Source organism: Anarrhichthys ocellatus, unplaced genomic scaffold (genome assembly GCF_004355925.1).
Source record: "Anarrhichthys ocellatus isolate YVR2014 unplaced genomic scaffold, GSC_Weel_1.0 scaffold54, whole genome shotgun sequence".
Classification (NCBI taxonomy): Eukaryota; Metazoa; Chordata; class Actinopteri; order Perciformes; family Anarhichadidae; genus Anarrhichthys; species Anarrhichthys ocellatus.
The window spans coordinates 1,494,682-1,520,105 of NW_022280084.1; the positions used below are offsets into that span (position 1 = coordinate 1,494,682).

At 41.6% G+C, this 25,424-nt stretch overlaps 1 protein-coding gene across 1 annotated transcript in view; it reads left to right on the forward strand.

The window, feature by feature from the left end:
* LOC116396195 (neuropilin-1a-like) overlaps window positions 1-25,424 on the forward strand; it is a 69,713-nt gene that overhangs the window by 32,397 nt on the left and 11,892 nt on the right. The window contains exons 5-11 of the mRNA XM_031870638.1: window positions 3,763-3,933; window positions 8,502-8,668; window positions 16,714-16,869; window positions 17,465-17,609; window positions 20,270-20,445; window positions 20,689-20,844; window positions 23,927-24,071. Coding sequence (XP_031726498.1) covers window positions 3,763-3,933; window positions 8,502-8,668; window positions 16,714-16,869; window positions 17,465-17,609; window positions 20,270-20,445; window positions 20,689-20,844; window positions 23,927-24,071 — 1,116 coding nt within the window. The remainder of the gene's footprint in view (window positions 1-3,762; window positions 3,934-8,501; window positions 8,669-16,713; window positions 16,870-17,464; window positions 17,610-20,269; window positions 20,446-20,688; window positions 20,845-23,926; window positions 24,072-25,424) is intronic.

Consider the following 25,424-nt stretch of genomic DNA (forward strand, 5'->3'; position numbering starts at 1 on the left):
GGTGAAAGGTGAGAGAATTGAAGGAGAAACAACGAGACTGCTTCTCCGCAGGTGAAGGGTAAGAGCGGGGATAATGGGATGCAGATGCAGAGGGTAGATATGCGGCGCTGTGGAGCGGCAAGAGAGAAAACAGAAGGATGAGAGGCGCTCGGGGGCGGCTTCCCCCTGCAGATGTTGACAGAAAACAGACAGAGACGTGTGGAGGTGAAGGGGAGGAGGAGGGAGGAGAACAAAGGATGGATGGCTTCCCCGCAGGTGGGACGAGCTCTGATTGAGCGATGGAGGCGAACGAGGAGAGCGGAGGCGAAAAAAAAAGAGACACAGACGAGAGGAAGACATGGGCTGAAGTAGGGGAGCGGAGGAGGAGGGGTTTGTGCTTCCACTTGTTTTATTTTTGGGACACAATGTGTATTGTGCACACATCAGCAACAACAGGAGACATTTGCACTTTTGAAGTAAATGTTCTCCTATAGTTTAAGAACTTTCAGGAATTCTTAACGAGCTGCGTTAGAGACTCCTCGGCTCTGATTGGTTGTTCTTCTTCGGGGAAATCTTGGGTTAGGGTTATGCCATTAGGCGCACTAAAAAGGAGGAAGCGTAACTCGATTTTTTTGACAGATTATATGTTTCATGCACTACCGTCAGGTTCTAGCAAATATGACAAAAAGTAATTTTTATAGAAGTTACCACCTGCAGCTTTAAACCAGCCGTGGATAATAATCATTAATGGCTCCGTTGTTACTCAGTTGTGTTCATTTCAGTCCTTTACTTGAGACGCGTCCTCCTGTGCACACATGGAGGGTGGACGTACTGACAGAGACTTCCTCACAGCTTGCTCATTGTTCCCTCACCGACCACATTTTTGGAAAAACTTCTCATCTCTCTGCACACGAATGACGGCGCTGTGTCCTGCTCTTCCCTCTGTTCACACTCCTCCCCTCGTTTGGACAGCGTTTTCTCGGGCTGCCATTGTTGTCCAATTAGCCGTACAGTGTGCGGATAATGGTGAGAGCTACATACCTTGGACGGGGCCCGAGCGGGCTGCCAGGGATGCCCACAATACTCGCTGCTGTGCCCAAAGCGTCGCCTGATTATTGCCAGGGAGGAGACTGGCATGGGAACATGAGGGACACAGAGGCTGGCACAGGTAGACAGACAGTGACACACACTTTAAAGCCGCGCCAGCATACATAACATGCCAGGGCTTCTTCTCCAGTCAAACGATCTGTGTGTGCGTTTGTGCATTCAGGTGTCTGTTTGCATCAATGTGTGTGTGTGTGTGTGTGTGTGTGTGTGTGTGAGGCCACAAAGCGCCGTATTCCTGTGTTTGCTCGGTGAACATGTGTGTCGGCACAGATAACAAAGCAGGGTGAAGACCAGGATGTTTTCTTCATCCCATCAAACGCATTCGCAATGTTTAACACGAACATCAAGCGTTCCCATCATGCACTGCTGCTGTTGTTTTGTTTTGATTTGCTTTGAGAGCTGTAAGTTCTTCAAAAGGATTCTATTTTCTTTGGGGATTCAATCACACAAACAAACATTTAGATGTCAATATTTTCGAATATATTCTTCAAAAAAATAATCTAATCATTTGATTTAGTTTTTTTTTAAAGATTTGTTCGCCAAAAAAATCCTAACAATGAAAAATGATGAACCTAATAAATATCCTAAATAGAGAGCTGTTTCTTTGTTGTTGTTTTATTTTTACAAGAAACTGGTTCCTTTGTTTGGTTGTTACGGAGCTTTAAAGCAAAAACAGAGTAAGTGAACCTGGAGAATTTTCTGTCTCTTAAAAAAGCTTTAAATCTTTACACTCATGCGTACGAATCCTGGAAATCTTCCTCTACTTTTATTTCAGATATGACCATTTCCTACATAAATGTAAATGCAGCCATATTGCCTGAAGGACTTTTTCTATTTTATAGCTGATTGCATTGACAGCAGCGAGAGCATTTCACACTATGATAAAGCTGGAATATGTAATCTGTCGCAGATTGTCGACTAGCTGCTTTATACTGTAACTGATAAACATAATCTACCAGATTACACAAAACTCAACATTCCAATGTGGGTTTTTTTGTGCATATTTTGCTTCAAATTGCTAGAAAAGTGTAATTTTTGCAACATGTATGACTTCACTCTGGACTGAATGTTCCCTTTCTTGAGTCCTCGAGAGGCTGCAGATAAAGTATCTCCATGAAACAGGAGGCACCACAAAGCCTGGCATTGTTTCTCACGGATAAGGACACGGAGGAAATGGCCAGCAAACTGTGGGCATGCAGCGACGCAGCGTTGAAGACATGAGGCAGTCTGTCGCTGTGCGCTGCGTATAAGAGACGATGATGTTGTTATGGTGCAGGGTAGCCCCGGTTTGTGCGTCTCATGTTGCATCTTAGTCACAGAGCTCAGCATCTCTTTCCCTGAGAGATAAATCCACAGCAGCCCTCCAAAAAATAAAAAAACGGTCGGTTGACGACGCAAAGAAGAGAATATCTGTCCCGTGCACAATGAACAGGATTTAACAAACTCTTATAATTGTCTATTTTGATCTGTATCAATATCATCTTCCAGTATTTGTCATGCATATTAAGAAAGGAGATGTCACAATCGTTTTTTTACGGCTCTGAACGGTATCAATTTTGGAAATGAGTCAAAATGTCTTTTATTGTGCAGCTGATGGACTATTTTTGGTCGCGTTTTGTTTTACAGATCCATAATTTACGAGCCAATTATCTTTCTGAAAGAAAAGAACAGCATTATTTGGCACTTATAGGGAAAATAGAGACAGCTAATTTAATTTGGTACACTTACAATTAATGAAAATATACTAAATACTAACGTGAGTCATTGCAAGCATGTCCACTGAGCATTCACGTGAGATCAGTCTATAGGCAAGCGTACCATTCAACAAATGGAGAATACACTTTCCTATTATAAAATGAACATTCACTTGGGTTTTAATGGAGGCTTTCAGTACATATCTTCTGTATAATTAGTAATTACATCGTCCAAAAGAATTGAGAAATCCCGGACCCTTACAGTAAAGCAATACGTGTTTGTTTTGAGGATTCTGTAGAAGTGGACGATGTGTTGTAAACTACCTTTGGGGAAAGATTGCTGGAGATTTATCTCTCTGAGAAGTGGAGGCTTTGCTCTGTGACTCGAATGTAAAGACAGAAACATATGTGAGAGGGAGGAAGCTATAGGAGCAAATATTTGGAGGTCTGGTCGACTTCTTTCTTTAGCCATGAGGGTATTCAGAGTTCTCTGACTTAATATTAACAGAATTTGAAGTATTGAAGTCTGCACCTGACGTGATATTATACAGTATATCCAGTTTATTTATAGTGTTGGGATAATAAGTGTCAATGCAATACGTTGTGGAGATGAGTGTTTCTGCTATCTCACCTTTATTCCTGTCTCATCACTCATGAGAGGTGGGAGATTGGAGCTGACAGGAGATCAGCTGCTCTCTGTGTTTGTCTGAGGACTCCTAACAACAAAGCAGATTAAACAAACTGACTCCACGTTTTGGGGGCTTTTCAATCTAAATTTAGTTTGAGGGCAGCAAAGGACAGAGTGAATAATAAAAGCACTCTGCAGTTGATGAGTGATGAAGCTGACGTTCTCCTTCTGGTCTCTCCTCTTCCTCTCCCTTTCTCTACTCTTATTTTCCTTTTCTCCTCCCTCATTTCCTCCCTCCTTTCCACTTGAATCCTCCCCTCTCCATCCTTCCTCTCCCTCCCCCCCTCCCTTCAGTGGGTCCCCACATTGGCCGGTACTGTGGCCAGACGTCCCCGGGCCGTGTGGTCTCCTACACCGGCATCCTGTCCATGACCATCACCACCGACAACGCCATCGCCAGAGAGGGATTCGCCGCCAACTACACCATCCGCGAGAGGAACCTCCCCCCGGGACACGAAGACGAGGGTGAGCAGCTGGAGTAGTGGTGGGCAATTGAGGGGTGAGGGGTGGGGGGGTGATGTGGAGGGTAGACATGTGATCTGGCATTCGGGAGGACCAGGGTTCATTTGCTGGATGTTTCTGTGTCTCTTTTGTCTTCTACTGGATCCTTTAGCAAGAAGCTGAACCTCTCTCAGCTACAGGCGCTGGTCTGCATGTGAACTCTGACCTCCATGTTACACGGAAAGCAAGCAGAGTTTTATAGCATGCAGTAAAGAAAAAATGTGACTTTTTCTTGTAAAAAACTGTGTGAGTTTGTGGTTTAAGGGGAAGAAATAGACAGGATGGCCCTCCATCAACAATCCATCAAAAATAAATCAACATAAGACCTAAAAATACAAGGCACATGATGAAGATAATAGCAATCATAACAGTACTAATAATTTAACAGGAAGTGAATACTTATCTAAATATTTATACCCCTACATATATACAGTATATATGTATATATATATATATATATATATATATATATATACATATATATATATATATACACACACACGTATAGCATACCCATACATATACCTTCCCACATATACACACATGAATAAGAAAAAATACAAAATAATAAATACAAAATATATGTATATATATAATAACAAAACAAAAAATAAAGTGAAAAAATGAAATAAATGGAAATAAAATAAATAAAGAAGTATTTCACAAGTCAAACGGTAGTAAAGATTCTCGTATCACCTCACAACCACCCAGATTTATCTTTAGACCCCTTGGGGGGTCCTGAACCTCAGGTTGGAGATCACGGCTCTGAACTATTCTAGACTCTGTTGAAACACGTTTGCTGGCTGACAGGAGGTTTCGGGTTTCTGCACATGGCAGTCCAATAAATGTAAGAAAATATTGAAAAAGGAACGCGAATCAATCGTATCTCAATATTTCTCCTGCACCTTCATAACGTGATCCTGATACGAGTAAACCCGCCCATCTGGTGTTCTGATTCAGGATCTGAATTCAACCACACAATAAGTTTAATCTTATTTCATAGCTGTAACTTTAAATTTAAAATGTGATAAAAAGCAGCTTATATTTCCATCAGTTTGACCCACTTTTATCTTCTTCTGTGGAACAATGAATTAGGCCGATTTCACACATCAGGACGTTATCCCGAGATGAAGAGTTTCTCATGCTCGGCTATAGATGGAGTTCTTTGTTGCGTTGAGTCCACGTGTTCTTTTAAAGAGTCGTTTTTCTGCACCAGTTGACCCTGTGGAGAGTGCAGTTATGTCGGGCCCGTATGGTTCCTGCACTCTTGTAACCTCGACCCCTGCAGTCACCCGTTTAGGAATGTGAGTGCGAGTAGAGAGGTGAGGTTACGTAAGGTCCCGTGGGGGATAACACGGGCACTTTGGGGAGAAATTAACGTAAAATTCCACATTTTACTGCTCTAAATTGAAAATGAATGACTTAAACAGAAAATACAAACACATTCAACTGACTTTGAGTCATGGTTATCCTTTCGTCGTCAATTAAGCTTTTTATTTATGTTCCCCGTGTAAAATAGCAAAATTCTCAATGAGTTGCGGCAATAAATGTATGATAGAGCATGTGGTTGATGTTGGGCTGTATGCATCACGTGTGTGTGTGTGTGTGTGTGTGTGTGTGTGTGTGTGTGTGTGACATTCGCTGTTAATGGTGAGCGTTAATGACAAGTTACATGGATGTATTCTATATTTATCAAACGCGTCTGTACTGTATGCGTGTGTGTGTGTGTGTGGAAGAGATAGATCTGTCCCTCTAGTCATAACTGGGATGACGGAGAGCATCACTGGTGTTAAACAAAGCTTTAATTGTCTTAGCTTAAGTAACACACACACACTCACACACTCAATTACTTTGCCTACAGAGCTCAGCAGATTGAATTAAATCTTCTCGCCACATTGTCCTTTCAACCAAGTGATTGTACTTGTGGACTACTCGATTTCCACACATTGAGTCAGCAGTTGAACTAGTTCAGCTGGCAAAAATGGATAAGTTGTCTAAAAGTCCTGGTTAAATGGGTGAGATTTCCAGATATGAACACTCCGAGTGGTCATAGGCCTAGAGGCCTGGAGGCAAAAAGACACGTTTTTTGCTTTAACTTATTATTCTGAAGTACATTGTTATTGCACAATTTAATAACTATAGGATGACACCATGTGCTTGCACTGTGCAATCCTGTCTGCCCCCAAGGTTTCCATCTCCCTGGAAAATGAAAGGCTCAGCCGCCGCTGCAGAATGCATATAACGGAAACACTGTGGTGTTTTACTCTGCCTTCATCACAGCACTGAGATCAGGGTTTGGGATTGTTCCCGCTGTTTGCGTTTGGACAGAAGCCTACGGTAGCCACGTGGCTAGTGCTAGCAGCCAAAAAAAGAGGAAGCCAGGACCATCAGAAACAAACATCTACGTATGTTTCTGGCACAAACTGTGTTCGATAGCGTTCATTGTGCTATGCTAGCTAATCCTCACACTAGAAGCCAGAAACAAATGTCTCTGATTAATTGTCCTTTTCATAATCTAAACATAGAACAAGTTTACTTGTAGCTGTTCTTTTATATCCGATCTGCTTGTCTTTGCGACAGCGGCACCAAAACATTAACACCACTTGGAAACGTAATTAAACACATTTTGAACATCACAAAAAAGGTTTTTAACCACTGCTATAAACCACCTTTTATCTCCTATTAAATATAAAATTCCTCCTCTTGAGAATTTCAGAAGGAACTTCCATTGAAGCAGGATCTTACAGCCTTTGAGGATTCAGACTGTGACGTCCTGCAGTGAATTAACGGTTGTCTCTCGCTCCGTCCCGGCCATCACCTTCAGAAATGGCCTCCAGCCGGTCCTTTGATCAGCTTTACGATCGATGGGGAGGGGGTATACTTTCACGTCCTTTCTTTCTTTCTGTGACGGAGAGATGGAGAGACTGGTCCCTCATGCCCACTGTGATGGAGACATGGAGGGTTGTCTCGTGAATACAAATAAGAAAAGAGCAAAAGAGAAGTTTTTGGATCGAAGGCTGAGGCGGGAAGAAAAACAGAAAAGTGAGAGAATTTCTTGTTAAAGCGATGTATCGGCTGGCTGAAATCCAGCGGTGTTTCACGTCCTCGTTGTCTCGCTCCACTTTCAGAACATTTTCTGGCAAGAGAAGGGAGGAAGCGCTGAATTGGATGATTTAGGCCTGAAATTTCTCAAGATAACAAATATGGATGATGAGTGTCTCTGCAGTCTTTTGGTGATGTCGCAAGAAAACTTTCTCCCTTAGTTTATTTGTGGAACTTGGAATGATGTAAGTGTGTTTGTGTCTGTTTGGTAGACCTTGTGTCTCCAGACAGGCCTCCCACACACATAAATACTCACGTTTCCTTTTGTCCATCCCCCCCTCCCTCTACCTCCCCTGTGGTCCCCTGCCGTTACAGAGTGGACACAGAGACACTGACATGTAGTTTAAGTTTGTCCAAATGCTGTTTATGAAACAGTTTCGTCAGCCTAAAGGATTGTCTCGGTCTGCGGAGGAGTGCGTCGTCCTTTAGTTTGAGAGTGATGAAATGAAAATCCTCTAAATTAGAGCTGAAATCCACACATTACATCATCTGCAGAATGCGCCTGTGTGGGTTTCTGTGTGTTGTATGAGAGCATATACAGAGGAAAAACATTATGTCCAAGCTGAAATGATTCGGCGATCCGCAGGAAATTAATTCACAACAATTTGGATAATCAGATAATCCTTCAAAGTAGAAATAAAACATTCTCATGTGAAGATTTGCTGCTTTTGTTCTGTTTTATATCATTTTAAATTGATTTATTTGGTGTTGGTGAAAGAAACAGGCTGAACAGCAGCTGTAATGGTTTTTTAACTACTTTTTAAAATGTTGTGGATTAAATAATTCATGGTTTTAATGAGAGAACGAATAATACATTACATTATTATGAATATAATGATAATTTGCAATATCAGGACAGAATAGTGGTTTGAGAAAAGCTGTGAGTTTAGCTGTAAAGTTATTCTTGATGGGGTTATTCGCGATTTTTTTGTTATATTGACTCTTTACTCCGGCACATTGGATTCAAAACAATAACCATGAGGTTAAAGTGCTGACTTTCAGCTGTTTACATCCATATACTGTTGTTATATTATCAGCCCATCGTGGCCTTTCCTGCAACAAAACATGTTTTTGAGATTAAAACGTAATTTGGTGACACATTATCAGTTTTCAGCTGCAAATATCTGCACGCAGAGTAAAGCCCCTTTCCCACCTATTCTCCTTATCAAACATAAAAATACAACTGTACACCTTCTGAATTCAAGTTTCTCTCCCTCAAACTTCATTCAAACGCGACAGAAACACTTCTCTTAGCTGCTTCTCTGCCGGCGAAGCAAAACCATTCAATTAGCAAAATAAAATGACGAAACCACCAAAAAAAACCTTTCTTTTAATCCGTCGTTCCACGTCAGAAGCTATTGGTTTGTAAAAAGTGATAAAAAAAGAACATTTAGAACTCTTGTTAATGGAGTTTGTCTTGTCTTTGGCAGACTTCGCTTGCATAGAGCCGCTGGGAATGGAGTCGGGGGAAATTTCCTCAGAACAGATCAGCGCCTCGTCCCAGTACAACTCCAACTGGTCCCCCGAACGCTCGCGTCTCAACTACCAGGAGAACGGCTGGACGCCCTCAGACGACACCGTCCGGGAGTGGATACAGGTCAGTCATGTTTGGTTTTTTTTTCTTTGTGGAGGACTCTTGGAATTCTTGTGACTGAAATTGTGTCACGCTGGTCCTCATTTTAGAGTCTGACCTCAAAACGTTTGCGTTTGCTCATTCATGGAGAAACGGCGTTCCTCGGTTTGAACTCCACTGTACCGCTGAGATCTTGCTCACATCTGGTCTGAATATTGTTCACTCATTTGTACCACTTTCTCTGCACGTTAGAGGGACACGGACTGGTGGAAAAAAAATACGGCGACATGCATTATTTATTCTAATCGGCCTCTCCAGCACAGTCGACTTCTCCTGTCTTCGTTGTGAAATCTGACGTATAGCAGCCTGAAGTCACTGAATGTGGAAACAGAGCAGACCAGTGTTTCATTTCTTTAAAAAATGTTTCCTGCGTTCATGAACAAACATGCAGAAGAGTGCATTCCATCACGTTCAGCGATAAAACATCTACAGGAACCAGAATCTGATTTGTTTGGATTCCTCTTAAATTTAGAGTCCTGGTTCTCTGACTTATTATTGACCTTTGTAAACAACAAGCATGTGCTCTTCCTAATATGGTTTAGACCGAATACAACCAACCCTAGGTGAGACAGATGGAACCTGTAAGGTGCGTCTGGAGTTCCGGACTGTCCCATTGTCCAGGGCAGGAACTCATAGAGGAAGACTCACAATGGCCCTCGCAGTAAGAACAGACCCTCACTTCCTTCCTGTGGAGGTTATGATAGGAAGTAGGCAGGAAGACGGCATCGGCGCTGGACTATTAGTATAGTGGCTCTCTATTGTCTGTCTGGGGACTTCTTTTAGCTACCGGGCCGCAGCCGAACCCTCCGGGATGTCATGATATGAAGCTTAGAGGTTGATGGGTTTATAGGTGGACAGAGCCTGAATCCAATGCGCTTAAAATATGTAGCTTATTTACATCGGGTTCATTTTGACACCAACTTACAGAAAGCTGAAATATCCCTGCCAATAATTTGTATTGTAAATCAACACAATTTCATTTTGGTTTGATCCCTTTTTCATGCACTAGACGGGCTTTTTAATACCTTTACTGGCAGATTAGACCAATCAAACATTGTTTACTAAATTAACCATTGACATGTTCTAGTCCACCTTTGAGTCCTTACTGTACCAACGTTGGAACAAACACTCCTTCTGTATGCAAATCTAATTTTACTAATTTTCCCGTTCTGAGGCCTGGAATGAAAACAAACCAAGTCTTTGGATACTTTTGAAGTAAAGTAAAGTGACCACACACATTTCAATCCCATTTCTGCAGAGGTGAAACACCTTGTAGAGTTTGCTGAGCTTGGATTTGCCTCCTCAGCAACACTGGGCCTCCCTGCCGCTGGCCTCCGACCAGCTCTCAGTGTTTCCTCACTCGGACTCACTTACACTGTAGATACTGAAGCAGGGGACGTCGCTCCTCATTCAGATCGGCAGTCATGAGATTTGCACCGGCAACTCGTCACTCACACGCTCCCTCTCGTCACGCCCGCGGCTAGAAGCCGTACCGGGTCCAGTTTGTTGTGTGTGGACAGATTTCTATATGTGTGTGTGTGTGTGTGTTCTTCTGTTGTTCAAGTAAAGCTTTATCGGCAGTCCCTCCTGGAGAAACAGCAGACCGTCCCCCTGCCACAGTGATTTATAGCCTCAGAACCGGTGCTGTTGCTCCCCCCCCGACTTGGTGAGGCGTTTGAGTTATGACTGGTGGTTTTTGTGAAGAGAATTTTCCATTTGATTTGATTAAGTGTGGTGCGGGGCCAACTCCACACAGCAGGGTTTGCCTTACGGCTTTCCATTCATCTTGCTTGAGAAGAAAATTATGACGTTGTTAATTCTTGCATGCCCGCCTCCTCCCCTGCAAACACCTCTATTATTCATTCAACGGCATTTATATTTTATTGATACTATTTTCAGGTTGCTATTCATAATGTTTCCCGGTGGCAGCAGACAGTGAGATCATTATCTAGCTTTTGTTATATATATCTGCAATCATATTACGCACTGTAGTGACTCGTTTCATGCACGCTGGAATGTCTGCAATAAAATGGAAAGCCTCCATAGCTGTAAACCACATTTTAAAGGTTGACAGAGGAATTAACTGTAACGCTAAAGTAGGGCTGGTATCCTCTTCGATTTTAGATTTTGGATATCGTAATATGGCAGAAGTTTATTCTTTTCCTTGTTTGGAAGCCTGAATTACAATAATGTAAGTAATAGACTATACTAGCTGTTATAGTTTCTAACTTTACCCACTTAGTCTTAGTCTTAGAACTTTAAATTTGTGTTGATGTTGGCGGCCCCTGTGGACAAAAGCGGTATTGTTTCTGAGCGCCAGAGTCCCTTTAGAAAACCTCTAATTTTTACTGCAGCAGAGTCTGACAGTCTTTGCTCGCTCAATCCTGGTTCTGGACCGGCAGAGCAGCGAGGCGAAGCTTTGTTCCTGGCCGGAGGGCCATAGTCCAGGTCGTATGAGGCAGCGCTGGAGGCACAGCTGGAGTTTGAGCTGAAGGATTTTTTCGGGAGAGCCTGCAATCAGAAAACAGTTTCGGCTATTGTCGCGGGGAATCGGACCTGATGACAATTAAGCACTAAGAATGAAATATAGAAATTGCCAATCTTCTCGCTGATGGTTTCGTTTGCTTATGTAGGTCATGTAGAGGCATCACAATTAAATGGAAACTGTTTCATAACCAGTACCTGTACTAACTATAAAAAGGACTCCATCTTAAACATACACAAGTACAATGACTTGTGTACGTTTACTTTTAAAAATGCTCCACAAATCTGATCAGATACAAAAATGACAAAGTTGCATTCAAGCCTCGTTTGAACGAATGTGGCTCCAAAATGGCCAATAGGTGCATCTTTACAAGTGAATTGACTTTATTGGATATCATGATGTAAGCCCAGGAAAGGCTTCCTTCCCCTCCTGCCTTCAGGTATTTATAGACGCCCTGCCGTTTGTCTTCAGGATCTGTCTGACGCCACAGGAAGAGCTCAGCTACGTGCATCTGGAGAACACATTTGGGCCTCGTGTGAGCGGGGCTTGTTGTCGTAGCCGGAGCAAGAGGGGGGAAACTGAAAGACAAAAGATCCCCCAGAGAGCATTAAAGGGTCTCGTTATCCCCTAGTAAACCTCTGGAGGAATGCCTCAGATAACTTCCAAACCCAGGAAATGTCAATAACACAAATCAGACTAACATGGTGACGTACGCGTGAGGCCATGTCTGAGGTTTTGTTTTAGCACTTTGGTGGCAGTGGTGAAAGAAGCCAAGTGTCTTTGCGTTGTGCGAGTCATACATTCAATTTATTACGCAATGAGCGAGTAGAGACAAAAAAGAGTGATGAAATGAGAGTTATGTCATTCATCAAAGAACATAAAGCCCCAGAACCAAGTAGATCTAATTAGTCTGATGTTCATTCTGGATAGAAACCTCGAGGCCACTAAAAGAAAGTATTTCAGAAATGACAACGAAATTACTTCTTTTTCATCAATGCCAAGGAGTCATTTAGAAAGTTTCTAATGAGGCTTTATGGGCCCAGTGCTTCTCAAAGTCACTCAGCAGACACAACTATGTCAAAGTTCCAAACAAAAACAATGCTATGTGATTTCCCTGCAACTTTTAGCTCTCTAATTAGCTGTGTTCTCATGTATTTTTTAGGAGACAGGGTTGTCTAATTAGTTTGTTGCAGGGGGATGAAAGCCTCAGTGCTGCAAAATTTTGAATCTCAGCAATGAACTTTGATAGTTAAGATGTAAAAGTCATTCAAAAGATACATGAACCCTGATTCAGTCTGCCATTGTGCTCACTGATGGCTGTTTCTGCTAGTTGGAGAAATAACAAACAGTGCTCATAGTGCAGAGGATTAAGAACCTGGATGTCATCTTCCAATATAGTTACTTCAACTCAGCCATGAAAAATAGCAACATAGAAATGGAAAAGACCAAGTTGTTGGAAGTCGAGTTACAGAAATAATACTTCACGACATATTTTTTGATCAGGTTTCAAGCACCTAGCAAGGTGTCAACTAAAAATGGCGATGACGTCGCTCTGTACTGATTGGTAATGGCAAAATAAAAGAAATAAAACCTTCTTCCCAACAAGAAATCTGCTAACATGAACACAATGACATGTCGAATGAATAAAATAAAATGGCAAACAAGTCTCAGGCTAATATAAATCCTGAAAGGGTGTTTCTTTAGTGAGCACCAAAGCAGACCGGAGCATTTTAAAATGTTAAAGAAAAATGTGTGCATGTGGTGAAAACTTGCATCCCCAGAGCGCAGGACTTCCTTAAGTAACCACTGAAACCTCAGATGAGAATTGATTAATTGGGGCTCTTTCTTTTACTATCACTGCGAAGGCAGAGTCCTGTTTTGGCAGAAAGTAGCAACGTTTTTTTTTGGGGGTTTTTTCAATCTCATTTCACAACACTTGACTGAATTATGTCCCCCTTCCTGCAGTTTGTTCTCTTCATTAAAAAAAACCTCTAAATGTGACTGTTTGCTGTGGCAGTAGTGTAGGCACTGCCAAGTGTTGAGTAATTAGATGGAAGAGCAATTAGCTTCATTTGATAGAGAATGAACGGAGAACGGAGCTTTGACCGACCGCTACAGAAAACATGTGCAACGGTAACGGCTGGCCAGTGGATTACTGTGAGAGTCTTTTCCTGTTTAAACTGGGGAAACATCATCAACTCTCAACATAATGTTTTTTCTAAAAAGCCTTTAAAATGAATCAAACTAAGATAGAAACATCACTCTTCGGTTAAACTGCTCAAAACTCGTGTCCACATCAAGGACATGACTTGTGATTCATTGCATCATTTTAAGAGGTCACAAGCCAAAATGACTAGAAGCCACTTTACTGAACCTTGTATCTGTTGATGCCTCTCTGAACAAGTACAAATCTTCTAGTAGCTTGTTTATCTCATCTCACAACAAAACTTACTGTACACTGTGTATTTGTTACATACAGTGCGTGTTGCGTTCGGGGGACGCAATCTCGTGGGAATTTAGATTAGAAGGCAGCTGGGAACGTCAGCGAGCGATCCCACGAAACATGGTTTCCCAGGGGTCTCCCTGTCAGTCAGTCGCGGAGCCCACACAAACCCACGGGACGCTATTTTCTTCTTCTTCTCATGAAAATAAAGCAAGAGTGGGAGAAGTTAAATAATGGCCTCTGATCCCTTCCCATGTACAGCGTCACAGCGGTAGCTTCTTTATGGTAATATATAATTACACGCCATATATTACAGGCATCCTACATACTGGAGCGCTGTGTATTTTTGGTATGCAACTGATCATTTCCAAACTCAACAAACAGGCCATTTTTTTTGGTTGCAGTGGAATGAAGTCAAATGGAGTGTCACCTTAATTATTACACAAAAAAGCGGATTACACTTCATGCAGTTTGGAAGAAGTTAATGTGATAACTGTACATGGAGCTACATAAAGTCCTGGCAGAGGATACTTCATTTGAGATATTTAAGCGTTTGTGGACAGAATATATGTGATTTAAAACGAGCACTGTACGGCTTCCTGTTATCACTAATGCTCTCTTTGATGATAACTATCTTTTTATTAATCTTTTCTTTTATTATCTTTAACAGTCTTGTTTCTGGATGCTTCTTTGCTGCAGTGAGATAAAAATAACTCGGCCATCTGAACAAGCCTTTTTTTTATTTTATCTGTTATTTAGCCCTAAGATCATAATTTCATGAGGAAACTGGGGGAAGTATAGCCACGAGATGAGATAATGTCACTGTAGTTTCACTTGGAGTTACTTATCTAAAGAATGGCTTTGAACTGCTGGTGAAATATATGCTTATGCATAAGTTTATTCAATTAAAAAAGTTACACTTTTTTACTCCTTTGTCAGATTCTTAAAACCAAAAAGAAAATTCAAACACATTTTATAAGGTTGAATTTTTAGGATGTCTGGTGAGTTGTTTTAACTCAATCACAGACACAGCGTTTAGTCAGTTACATTCAAAATTAGGAAATTCCCCTCAGCCACAAGAGAGATGTTGTTTAGCTATTTCAAGCTTTAACAGTTAATCGCCTTGCTTTAGCAGAAAACCGTCATTACCTGTACAGTTTCTAGGACTTAAACACAAGAAAACCCAAATGTCAGTTGGAGTTTGAGTGAAGTTACCAGCTGTGCTTCATTCTAAAATGAGATATTTACTGTTTGAATATAGATTACTAATAAAGTATAGTATTTAAGATGATAATCCTTAAACCTGCATTAACGAAACTATGCTTTGGATAATCTCCATATGTACTTTATGTCTGTAGGCTTCACTGATTTGTAAACAGAATGAATACAGGACAAGCTAATGGCTAGCAACCGAGTTTAACATTAGTGTGTTCTGGTTCCTTTGTGTGTTTCTTTTTGCCTAACTTTTGTATTTTGACCATATTATGAGCTGAACCATCAGCACAAAATGTAAATACCACTTGTTGCTGTTTTCTGTGTCCACATTAGCCTGCTAGCTTGTTACGCTAGCTAGAACATTAGGTACATAAGCTAGCAGTATCGTTTGACAGAGCTAAGCTAACTTTTGACAGAGCTAAGCTAGCAGTTTCCCCCTGCTTGCAGTCTTTGCGCTAAACTAGGCTAAGCTATGCTGGACCAAGATTAAAATGATACTTCTACTATTTAAATTCTTGCTAAAACGTACTTGTTTACTCAAATTGAATGTAAAACCTAAACTAAAACTACGTTTGTTGGGTTTTTCAGTCTAGTTGTTATATATTTCGTCCTTATTTACTCTCTCAAAATCTGTTATTGGTCTGAAACCTAGAGAGTTACAAACACACACACACACACACACACACACACACACCACAGGTCACACACTAGTCATTAGTGATGCGGGTGGACAACCGTAAAATTGATCCTGAGCTGGTTCCCACACACTCACAAACACAGACTCTTCTGGACATTCTTGTGGATCGGCAGCCCGAGGCTCAAACCTCAGCGTATCATTGACTCAACAGGCTCTAATTAAACACGTGACCTAAATCACATGTCACGCTCCATCTATTTCTGGTGAAAAGAGATTGTCTTGTTGATAATAAGATGTCAATAAGTAGCACAAAGACAATCACCTAAGAAATATTTATGAGAAGTGTTCACGTTTCATACAATTTCCTGTCTTTTCTACTGTAAGTTTTGAATCAGAAAACAATTCCGCTGTTCACATCGAAGCCATAATGGAGAAATATAACGCCCGAGAGAGGACTTTAAAAGGTGTTTCAGCTGTCTGCATTTCACCTCAAGTGGGTATTTTAAAAGGCAATGATTAGGGAGTGTACTCATCACACCAACACTAAATCCAGTGTAGTGGAGAACACTGACTGCATGATGTTCCTGTAAAGGTCTTCGTTTTGTGGTAGAGAGGCTGTCGTCTTAAATGGTGCTACCTATGTGTCCAGCGTCTTGCTCTGATTTTTCACTGTCTGCTTATGGAGAGATCACGGCATAATTAACAACATCTGAGCCCCTTGTTTCCCATATGCGTCATGTGAAACAAGGTGCAAGGCGGTGTTGTATCTGATGCTGTGGCTCTTGGCGGTACATTAAAACGTTCATCTTAGATTTAGTTTGTAATGTCAAAGAAAAACTCCAGAATGTGTTATTTGATGCAGTTGCAATCTAGAACAAATACAATTATGCTTGATTAGACTGCGGTTAAATCAGGCTTTGAAAATTCAAAACTTTTGCATCTTCAGGCTCTCATTTCCTTTCTTAAGTGATTTTTCACAGTTCTTGTTGTCAGCAGCGTCATTTACTGTCTCCAACCAGATTTCCATTTTCCACGAGCTATATACTTTAACTGTTTATCCATTGTTTTTTTATGCACTCTCATTTGTTACATGTTGTTTTCAGGTGTTACAGCTGACTAAATATGTTAAAGAATGTTTAGAAGTATGGACGTACATCCTGGGGACCATTGCCTTTAATCCTGTCTGAATCTGTCCTTTGACCTGTGTCTTGTACTTTCTGTGTTTCCAGGTGGACTTGGGATTCCTCCGATTCGTCACAGCCATCGGGACGCAGGGAGCGATCTCAAAGGAGACCAAGAAGCACTACTATGTTCGCTCGTACAAAGTGGACCTGAGCTCCAACGGAGAGGACTGGGTCACCGTGAAGGAGGGCTCAAAGCAGAAGGTAACGACGAGTCGTTTTTCCTGCTGTAACAACCCTCGTGTATCTAATATTGATGAGTACTGAAGGACTCTGCATTCTAAACAAAGGGGACATGAGGATGGCTGAATCAATGTTTTTCCAAGGCTGACAGCATTTGGCAGCATCCCTAATTTAAGCCTCGACTAAAACGAGTTCGCTGAAAGTCTCATCAACATCAGAATGGATTTCTTTTGGAAGAACGCTGGTCTCAAAGTGGTCTGAGTGACATCGGTGCACAGATAAATGGATAGCTTCCAGAGTTTCTCATGAAGGCACATATTGACGTGGTACAAGTACATATGCTAGCGTCAAACAAATCATGTCGAGTGCTGTTAAATTGAGCATGAAGAGTTTTCCAGGGTGCTAAATTTGGCTCTGATGCCTCATGTTGAACAGCCAGTTTCAATACATGTACTGCTTTTGTTCTCTTAGAGCACAACAGCTTCTAAGTTATTTCAAATGAAGGTTCAAGTGCCAGTTTCAGTTGCAGTAACAGCAGCATCAGCGATAACATCAGTAGAAGAAGTAACAAAGTAACAGAAGCATTAATTGGCAGTACTTTTTCTCTTGTCCTCAGATCTTCCAGGGGAACCTCAACCCGACAGACGAGGCTCGTTGTATTCTCCCCAAACAGACTCTGGCTCGATACATCCGCGTCCGCCCCATGTCCTGGGAGCAAGGCATCTGCATGCGCTTTGAGATCTACGGCTGCAGAACGTCAGGTAGTGATAGCAAAATTCCTCCAGTACGCAAACTCACACGTACCAGTACATGATACGAGGTATACGCTTGAACTCTCGATGCATTGATTCATGTTTTTAAATAACTTCTGTCAGTACTGGAATATTTCATGCACTTCCTTTCTTAATTACCTTTCCCCTGTCCCCACATGGATCCTTGAAGTTTAGTACTTATTTTTTCTTTTTCTTTGTCCTGAATTTTAACTTTCTTAACAATCAATTAACTTTTTGTTTGTCCGCCAACCTTTATCAAATGTAAAATCCGCTGTCTCAAACATTTTATACAATTTTACAAGGAGAAACAGTCTTACAGACATTACATGGGTCTTTTCCGAACACTAAATGTATCTTTACGAAGGGAAAAGATGAAGTAATGTTCACACCTCATGTAAAAAACAAAATGATTGACAGTTAGGAAGACTTCTTGACAAGCTTTATCTGTTCTTTTCGGACCGCACGCTCTCCCGTTAATAGCTTTTTCTCACTTTTACACATCGTGAATCAAACCAACATCTTTTTGGCTGCAGGATGAGAACCTCCTGCTGCTCTCTGTTGATTTAAAATAATCACCGCTTCCAAGGCGAGCGCAGACTCCCACAGAAGGACACCGTTATTCATTACTGAGGAGCGAAGGAACATCATGCCGCCTCATTACTCATCCCCCTAACATTATATAAACCTCAGTCCTTGATGTGCTACAAGCAACTCTCAGTAGGAGAGCGCTCATAACGTAGATATTAGACTCTAACTCACAGGAGAACAGGCTGTAAAGTGCTAGACAGGTGATTCAGGAGATATAATGACACAGTTGGGAAAATGTGTGTGTGGTGTGTAAGTACGCAACATGAGACTGAACTGTCATTCACTCCAAAACCCGTAACCTTAAGCTTTATCATCATTTTGACTTAAATTTAATCCAATTTCTGTATTTAATTCTACACTAAACTCCTAATCCCAATCATGCAATTTAAAGAAGGTATAAAATACAGGAAAGAAAAGCTCCCTTTTGCCCATTCAACCCATTCTTTTTTATCCCTGGGAGGATATTAGATAATCATAAGCACAGACAAACGGGAACACACACAGACAGTACTGTGGGGCTGTAATATCACATTGCGGAGGAATTTACGTCCTCGGGAGCTGTTGTTAATCCGCTGATATAACTCTGGAAGCATTTGTCAAATACAAATATCTCACTGAGACCACGACTGTTTGAGTCCGGATATTAGATCTAGCTCGTTGTGGATAATGGATTTAACTTGGCTCGCTGTGTCCGGACCATTGTGTCCACATATTTTAAGAGTTTAATTAAGTTTTCTTATTCCGAGGAAAAAGGAAAGCACAGCTAAAACCTTTCAATTATCCAAGTTTATTTCCCAACACTTGAACAGACTGGCCTTGTTGGTCAAAGGATTGTCTCATAGCCTGAAGGTCCCATGTAGCATTCCCCCTTTAGTAAACAGAGCAGAGCCGTGGCCACTTCCATTTCTGAGTATAGAGCGGTCACACCAGTGCTCATAGCTATATCAGTATTAAAAACTATTGAACCCCACAACCCGCCCACAGGTTTGAAAGGCGTGTTTTCTTTAGAAAAATCACCAAAAATACACCGTTTATCAGAGCCAGAAACTGTAAAAACTGAGTTTATCGTCTGATTTTCAAATCGCTGTTGGTCCTCAAACAAATCATGTGTGATGAACACTCCTGTCTGGAAAAACAACCAAATCTAAGGTTTAAATAGTAATATTTCATCATTTCGTTCTGCATGTCTCATTAAACATTTTACCAAAAATAAATCGTTTGCAGTAACCAGATCCTGTTCAAAACACTAAATTCTTCGCTGCATGCCATAATTGACTTTTACAAAACTTGTAAAAATGTTAATATGTTTAGCACTTCAATAGATCAATATGTGTAGCATGAGGAGCCCCCATTCTTCCCCAATAGTGGCAACGCTGTTGTGGACTATACTGTATATAGATTACATTATTTCCAGAGAGATTATCAAATCTTCTTTTTTCTTTTTTATGATTTATGGCATTAAAACTGAGCAGAGCCGTGGCCACTTCCATTTCTGAGTATAGAGCGGTCACACCAGTGCTCATAGCTATATCAGTATTAAAAACTATTGAACCCCACAACGGCGCAGAGCCGTGGAAGTGGCCACGGCTCTGCACACAAGTCATGTTTGAGTTCTTCCTACTAGTAGCCATGATTGTGCTGTTTCCATAGAGGTGCAGGACTCATATATTGCGGTGAAAAATGAGGCCACAGTGAGTAAAATGTGATTAAAAAAACGTCCTGAAACTGCTCGGCGTTCAGAGGGTTAATAGTAGTAATAGTAGAGCTAAAGGTAAAACAACAAGCTAAACTCTTTCGTTCAAAATGAAATCAGTCCTCGTGTTTATGCTTATACACACCAATCATTCCCTGTTGAAACTAACTCCACCCTGAGATGGTGAATGTGTCTCTGGTGTTTTCACTCTTGAGTTTAAACATTGCAGCAGCGCCCAGAGGGCATCAACTAAAACTTCTGACTACAGCAGCGACAAGATAAGGACGTTTCTTATCGTACTGTACCCCTTTTCAAACGTTTCTTATCCTTTCCGCCACTGTTTCCCCCTCTCTCTCCCTCTGGACAGACTACCCCTGCTCAGGGATGCTGGGGATGGTGTCCGGTCAGATCTCAGATGCTCAGATCGGTGCCTCGTCGTACGCCGACCGAGGCTGGGTGGCGGAAAACGCCCGCTTGTTGACGGGGCGATCGGGTTGGACCGGCCAGCAAACCAAGCAGCCCTTCAGAAACGAGTGGCTGCAGGTGGGGGTCTGATACTGAACTTTAAAAGTTTAATGAGTGGGGTTTATTAATCAATCCCTCTATACCTTGTATTGTTTTATGGTGCGATGGGATTTTGTTTCATTCTTTCTGCAAGAAATGATTTATTTAACCAAAGAAGAACAACAGTGTACGATGCAATCATTTATCAATAAGTCTATCAGCCAGTCAGTGAGTCAAACCAACCTTCTTTTTTTTTTTACCCTTCCTCGTCCTCCCTGGCAGGTGGATCTGGGTCAGGACAAGATGGTGAGCGGCGTGGTGATCCAGGGAGGGAAACACCGCGACAGGAACGTCTTTATGAAGAGGTTCAAGGTGGGACACAGCCTGGACGGAGAGGAGTGGACCACCATCAAGGAGGACAACACCACCAAGCCCAAGGTCGGTCTGACATGTCGATGCATGAACCTGCGTTTGACACGCACAGAATAACATTTACAGAAAGATGTTTAGATGTCAGTTAAACATTCTTTTAGGATGTAGAAATTAAGCCTCGAGAACAGAAAGTAAATTACACAGAAGACAGATAAAAGTCTGCCGGCATCAAATGAACCTCCTCTTGCTGTAATTTGTAATTCCTGGAAACCATCAGACAGACGCTCGACCCGACCGCGACGCCGCTGCTTGAACGAAATGTTAAACAAATTATAGGCTGCTATTCATGTGAACTCTGTCTCCTGTTTGTCGGATGCTTTTGTCGGCAAACTCGTCCGAGCAAATATCACCACATGTGGGCCCCAACAAGGAAATATTGACTAGAAAATGAAAAATAAAGGTTTAAGAGGTAGGGGGGTAGGATTGAGTCTGTGTTCCAGACCTTAGCATTTCATTATTTTAACAGCTCGCTTGCTCAATAATTTATTCTTCCACATTGTGTTTTTATCTTTAGCATTGGAAGTTAAAATTGTTGATGGCTGTGGGTGTTAAAAATATTGTATTCGTGTTAATGATTTCTTTATCAGCTACCTTCCTCTATACAATATTGTTTGACTTGATAACACCACAAAATTCCATAGATACGTTTGTAAAATAACACCTGATTTAACTGAATTAATTGGATTTACTCCCTAAAATCTCTCTAACTGCCATAAATCCAGATGAGACAAGAGCGGAGCCGATGAAACATTAATTACGTTTAATTATTCACAACTATTGTGCTTCACTGGCTCCGGGTTTCACCTCCACCTCAGGTAATATCGTTAGAGGTTGTTGGCGCTGTATGCAGGCATACGCCTCGGGGCTAGAAATGTCCAATCATCTCTGCCGTGTGGTCGAGTGCAGAAAAATACAGAAAATCAATCAAAGGTATAAGATAGAATATGATAAGATAAGGCTTTATTGATCCCCAGAGATTCAGGTGTTGCAACAGCAACAAAACAGAAATAAGTAGAGATGAAGTCAAATAAATAAATAATAATAATAAGAGGTGCAAACAACTAGAATAAGAAGTAACAGGTTACAATAGCGTACTTATAGCGCAGTGATTGTTGTATTGAAGACAAGACGCTATTTATCATCAAGTACCACGACTCTATAAAGAAAACATGATTTTAAAAAGGTTCTTCTGTTCATCTGAAGCCATTTTCCCTCCCTTTGTATCCAAAATACATACACATACACATTCAACTTAAGGCTGTTCAGTTTGTTCAGAATAAACAGAGGAAGATTTCTGTGGCTGATGATCCCACAAGTTACAGTCTCGGTTTTCTAACCTCCTCTTGGCGATTGAAGCGCCTTTGATTTTTGATCCTCAAGAGGAAATTCGTGTCATTGCTTCCGAGGCCCCGCTTCCTCTCCTCGGCCGGCGGTGCGACATCCTCCCTCTATATGCGTTCCAGATGGCCAGGAGGAGGACGGGGTTGACCGTCAGACTCCCGCTGATTTACTGCAGACGGAGATCTAGATGCTCCGCTGTCCTCTCGTTAATCCTCTCTGCTCTGTTTCCTGTCTTTTTATAAATAAAAAAAGACGAGGCAGGAAGGCTCAGTGAGGCCCTGGCCGGTACACGAGTGGATACACGTCTTGGCTCGCACACGGACAACACTGTACACAACACATATGCTCGTGCATAAGTATGAGTGAACATATACAGCGGGGGAGCCTGGTGGTCATCTTAACCTGAGCATAAGCACCAAACCTAGAAAGAGGATCCTGATGGTATGTTGAGGGAAGCAGTGATGACCTGATTGTAATTGTCCTGTAGTTCCGTAAACTAGCTCACGCTGATGTATCCAGGTTCTTTTGGAACTGAACTTAAGTTGGTTTCATTATTTATGTTATTCAACCAGCCTTGTCGGCAAAACATTATGATGATTACGATGTTACGTGACTCGCGGTTGGAGCTCTTCTACGGCTTGGATCAGCATTAAATTATCACTCCAACATATTAAATAACCAGTAACACTCCAAAATCACTGTTTGATTGATGCATATTAGCATAAATATTGAACTGATACTACAAAACTATTTATTTTATACTTACTGCCAAAATACTGAGCTTTACTGTCAACATACTACATACAGTGATCGATGTTGATGACGACAACACTCATTGATAAACTGTATAATAAAAAACTGTACATGAGGCAGAGTTAGCTTGAAAAGGCTAATTTCCATATGTTGTCCCAAGCCATATGTTTAAATACCAAAACACGAAAAATAGAATAAAACAACATATAAAGCTGATGTGTTCAAAGGAGCATTACAAAACAAACATGCACGAGACAGAACAGTACACATGCACCAATAAATAATGCAACAACAAAACAAGTGTATTTGGTTAAGGTAAATGCTAAAGAGTTAGCGACAGACATCCCTGCTACCCATAATGCCCCACTGCAGCGGTAATGCATGAGGCGAAAAGGAAACTTCAGCACTTCAGACAGGCAGACTATTCTTTTGGGTGTTTTGTGTCCCACCTCTCGGCTCCCAGTGTGACGGAAACCATTTTCATCTCTGCTGCTTCCATGTTGGACTCACGAGACGGATCTCACTCTGGTTCTGATTTCCTGGCTTTTGTCTTTGTTTTTCCCTCCATTCATTTACTTTCAGCTTTTTGTTTATCAAACTGGCTGATGTTTGATCAGAAGCCGACTTGCATCAGGACAGAGTATGTTATTGTTTGTTTAGTGGATGGGCTTTAACTGTGCTGCAGAGTTTCAACAATAGCAGGAAAGAGCAGTCAGATTTACCAACGTATCATTTACCTGTTGAGAGAAAATCTATTTAAATGAAACACAGCCTACACTCGCACTGTAGAGCTGATCTCTCTTCTGATAGAATAAATATTTTTGTAGTTTCACATTCTTTTAATTAGCAAAACTGGTCTTGAAAGTCCTTCTTACTCACACTAGAAGGTCTTTGAACTTTGTTCTTTGATGACATTTGCAGAACACATTTTCTTCTGATACTTCTGATTACATGTCAGGTCCTGACACGTCTCTCTCTTGTCTTCTGCCTTCAGATATTCCTCGGGAATCAGAACCACGACACCCCGGAGCTGAGGTCGATGGGTCCCCTCCTGACCCGCTTTGTCAGGATCTACCCGGAGAGAGCCACCACCGAGGGCCTGGGCCTCCGTCTGGAGCTGCTGGGCTGCGAGCTGGACGGTGAGTTCCAGTAATAGTCAAGAGGTTGTCCTGTTGACTCGATATAAAGATGCTTTTGAAAGATTAAGACATTTTCAGGCGTCCAAAACATCACAATACATTTTCATGTCTTGAAATCACACTGTGAAAGGGTCGGAGTTCTAAGACATAGACACGGTCCACTTTGTGGTAGCGACCTGTCAATCACAAGGTAGCCCCGCCCTAAAGCATCCCCTGCTTTATGGTCTGTTTGACTCTAAATGGACCATAATGTACTAAATGAACATCATACTGTACTGAAGAATACTTGAAACTAGAGATTGAGACCATAAACTCATGTTTACAATGTTTACTGAGGTAATAAATCAAGAGAGAAGTAGAGTCATTTTCTCATAGACTTCTATACAACCAGAGGAGTCGCCCCCTGGTGGACAGTAGAGAGAATGCAGGTGGTTTAAAGACACTTTCTTATTGGCCTGATGAAGTACACAGTCCTACTTTATGTGTCTAAAACCTTTACATGTTACCAACACTAAAGCAAAAAGAGCAAGTATAAACCGGATCAAGTGACTCTGAAAAACTTGACTGTCATCCCCCCAAGGCGAGGCGAGGCGATATCACATGAAGGGTTGTATTAAAGCAGAACACTCCTGTGGCTTCTGGCTCTGGCAGCAGTTGATCTCTCAGCTCAGCTTTCACAAAGGTGCTCAATGAATAAATCTTTAGGTTAGTTTAAGCATCCTCACTCTGAAATAGCAATCTTAGAATTAACTTAACTAAAATGAACAGGGAATAACAATCTGGCCATGTTTGATTATTTAATATGCTAATAAAGATTCCAATGTCCAAAGAAATGTCCAAATCTTATCTCGCACTTTGCAAACCCAGATATTGAGTCTGGTGATTGAACTAGTTTAGCAGTTAGTCAAAATGACACACGTTTACCTTTTATTTCCCAAAATCAAAGCCCATTCACGCTCCTGAAAGGATGCAGAAAAGCACAGTTTTACCACATCTCAGCTCCTCCTTACTGTAACTTCTTCTTCTGTCTGCACTCTTACATTGTGGACTACAGCAGTCGAATGATGCGTCGCTGCATGGACCAGTGTGTATTGCCCTTAAGGCTCGAGTAGCCAGACGAGGAGGTTTAAACTTTATCGTATACTTTTTCCGGGAAACACTCTGCACCATCAGAAGGAACATGTTCAACACACAAACAGCATTTCCAGATGTTTTTTGCATTCATTTGTGTTTTGTGTTAACCAGTCGGCCATTAAACAGTTAACTGCTTACACTACAGGCTGCTTATCTGCAGTGTTTGGTATTATGAGAGCGAGAGAGGGGGGGGGGGGGGGGGGGGGGGGGGGGGGGGGG